The 3,187-nt window shown below is 39.9% G+C and overlaps 1 protein-coding gene across 1 annotated transcript; it reads left to right on the top strand.

Moving 5' to 3' along the window:
• The first annotated feature begins 367 nt into the window (after window positions 1-367).
• On the top strand, window positions 368-1,293 carry LOC103213018 (olfactory receptor 18-like). The gene is given in 2 exon segments (XM_042783449.1): window positions 368-602; window positions 605-1,293. Coding segments are annotated over 2 exon segments (924 nt in total).
• The last annotated feature ends 1,894 nt before the right edge of the window (window positions 1,294-3,187 follow it).

Here is a 3,187-nt window from a genome sequence, read left to right on the forward strand (position 1 = left end):
TTATTTTTTTACATAAAATGAGCACATTTATTATTGATTATGCTTCCCTCATAGATGGAGTTAATATTTTGCTCAATGTATTTGTAAAATGCCCATTCCATTTTCACATTCTGTAATAATGTCTCTAAAGTGTGTATGTGCAGAAATAAAGAAAAAGCTCTGAGTAGTATAGTGCTAGGTTTGCTACAACTGAGTAATATTTGTGAAGGCAATAGTGTATTAGGTCTTCAAGTATGTACATTTGTGAATTGCCATGTTTCTGAATTTTTTTGTTTTTGATTTCAAAATACAGGCACAGTGCTGCTTTCCTGTTCACTTGTTTCCTTTATTAATCCCCTTTTCTTTTTCCTAAAGCTGTCTCAGGTACATGGAGCCACAGAAAATGACAAGAATCTCAGAATTCCTTCTTCTGGGCCTTTCTGAGGATGTAGAACTGCAGCCCCTCCTCTTTGGACTGTTTCTGTCCATGTACCTGATCACTGTTTCTGGCAACCTGCTCATCATCCTGGCCATCAGCTCTGACCCCTCCCTGCACATTTCCATGTACTTCTTCCTCTCCAACCTGTCCTTGGCTCACATCGGTTTCATCACCACAGTCCCCAAGATCTAGCGAACATCCAGACCCAGAGCAAATCCATCATTTATGATGGCTGCCTGACACAAGTATCCTTTCTTTATCTCTTTGGGTGTCTGGACAGTCTCATCCTCAGTGTGATGGCTTATGACTGGCTTGTGGCCATCTGTTACTCCCTGCACTACCCAGTCATCATGAACCCCCACCTCTGTGGCTTGCTGATTTTGCCATCTTTTTCCCTCAGCTTTTTGTTTTCCCAGCTACAAGTTTTATTGGTATCACAGATTACATTCTGCACAGATATGGGAATTCCTGGTTTCTTCTGTGACTCTACCCAACTCTTTAATCTTGCCTGTTCTGATACCTCCACCAAAAGCACATTATCATATTGTACTGGTGCCATCATTGCTGGTGCTCCAGCTGCAGGGGTCCTTCTCACCCATATGCAGATGTTTTCCTCCGTTCTGAGCATCGCATCTTCAGATGGGAAGTATAAAGCCTTTTCCAACTGTGGTTTTCACCTCTCGGTTGTTTGCTTATTTTATGGAACGGGCCTTGGTGTGTATCTCAGTTCAGCTGTCTTATCTTCTGCCCGGAAGGGTGCCGTGGCATCAGTAATGTACACAGAGGTCACCCCCATGCTGAACCCCATCATCTACAGCCTTAGGAACAGGGACATCAAAAGAGCCCTGCAGAGGTTTCTCAACAGAAAAATCTGATCTCAACTTGGGGCCATCTTTTGTAAAGTGTGACTTGAAAAGATGACAAAGCCTAATATCTGCAACCAGAAATTTTGCCTCCTCAGTTACATTATTTTTGTATATCTCATGGGTTTTTATCTTGAGCTTTCATATCTGAGTGTTGCTTGCTTTGTCATGTATTTATAAGATAGGAGGATGTTCTAGGATATGTCAGTGTCTGTGATCAAACCACATTTAAGGTATGGAGCCTTCTGTAGCTTAACAAGTACGTCCAAGGATCCCAAATAAAATACATAGCTCCATTTTATTTAAGTAGAATCTTCAGTCTTTACCATAATTTGTACCTATTACCCAGACTATTATTACACATAATCAAAGTATAAAGGCAGGTTGTGTGTGAGAATACATGTCACTGGTCCTGAACCTTGAGTTCATAATGGGGTAATTTGAGAAGTTTAAAGATATTGATGTCTTGGACACACGACTACAGACTCTAATTTAATTAGAACATCATGTGGCTTCAACATAAGAATGTTACAGAACCACAGGCAGTTTTAATATTCAGCCAAGATGAGAACTATTTTTAGATTTCACCTTCAAGGGTGATTAGTTTTCCATGATCTACTCTTCATGAGCTGATGCTGAAAAACTCAAAGTGATTAATTTTCACAAGGGGGAAGAATGGAAATAACTGACCCTTACAATATTCATGTGATTTTTTCCCAATGTTACTAATAATATTTCTTCTCAAATCTTCTTCCTCTACATAATGCTGTTGTTTGTTCCTTTTGACTTGGCTCTTCAAAACTTGGTGACCCTATGCATAACAGAAGAACATGTTGCATCCCCCTCCTCCCTCACTATGTTAGACCATGGTGATCCTTAATATTTTCTTTGGATAATTTTAGGAAGTAGGTCACCTGCCCTTTCTCACTAGTCCATTGTAGTTTGGAATCCCTGCTGAGACTTGCTCAACATTTCATCATTAGGCAAATCTCTGCTGACAGGTGGTGGCTGTGCAGGAGGTACATTTGGTGGGAACCCAACTTGACTTCCACTTGGAATGGGAGAATTCTACCAAGGAACTGCGTCTGCATTGTACACCAGGTTGTTGTTGTTGTTATGTGCTGTTGAGTCGGACCCGACTCATACCAAGCCCTCCTTGAGTTTCCAAGGCAGTATCACTATGGAGGTAGATTGCCCCATCTTCCTTCCGAGGAGTGGCTGGTGGGTTTGAACCGCCAGCCTTCTGGTTAGCAGTCAAGTGCTTTAGGCAATGTTGTCAATATGTTAATAAGTTATGGTCTCCCTTATACAAACTTACCCTTCTGTAATTTACTTTATGATGCTAGGGCTGCATACAGGAGGATCTTTAAATCATGGTTTGATTTCCCATCTTGCTTTATTGCTAAGGTCTTCCGCTAATGAGCAGTATAGATCACCGCACTTTAATAAGATTGACATTTTCCTTATACCTGTTTCCTTAGCCCTTGGTGTGGTAGCTTCTTTCTGAAATTGCTATCTTTGTATTACCACGTTGCTCCTTTTTCCTTTCAGTCCTTGTATAACTATTTTACCATTTTCCTGTATTAAATGATTTTCAAGGTAAATTCACTTTTCTTTATTGAAATCTGAGTGATAAATTCTGCATGTGGAATGAAATTATTTGTGAAGTGTTTAAAATAAAGCACTAAAAAGCATGCTCAGGAGGAAAATATGGTTGTAAATATTATGCTTTGTTCAAGGTTATACAACTGATGATTAAGTTGGTGGTATGGTATTTCCACGTGTTGTGGCTTTATTGATGCTCTAGGATCATTCATTCACCAAGTCATTATGAATAACTCAAATTTTATCTCATTTTTCATTAGTCCAGGGTAGCAAAGGATCATGTCTTTGGCAAAGGGAAGTG

The sequence above is a fragment of the Orycteropus afer genome, unplaced genomic scaffold (genome assembly GCF_000298275.1).
Source record: "Orycteropus afer afer isolate SDZICR_OR568_19922 unplaced genomic scaffold, OryAfe1.0 scaffold01216, whole genome shotgun sequence".
In the NCBI taxonomy this organism is placed as follows: Eukaryota; Metazoa; Chordata; class Mammalia; order Tubulidentata; family Orycteropodidae; genus Orycteropus; species Orycteropus afer.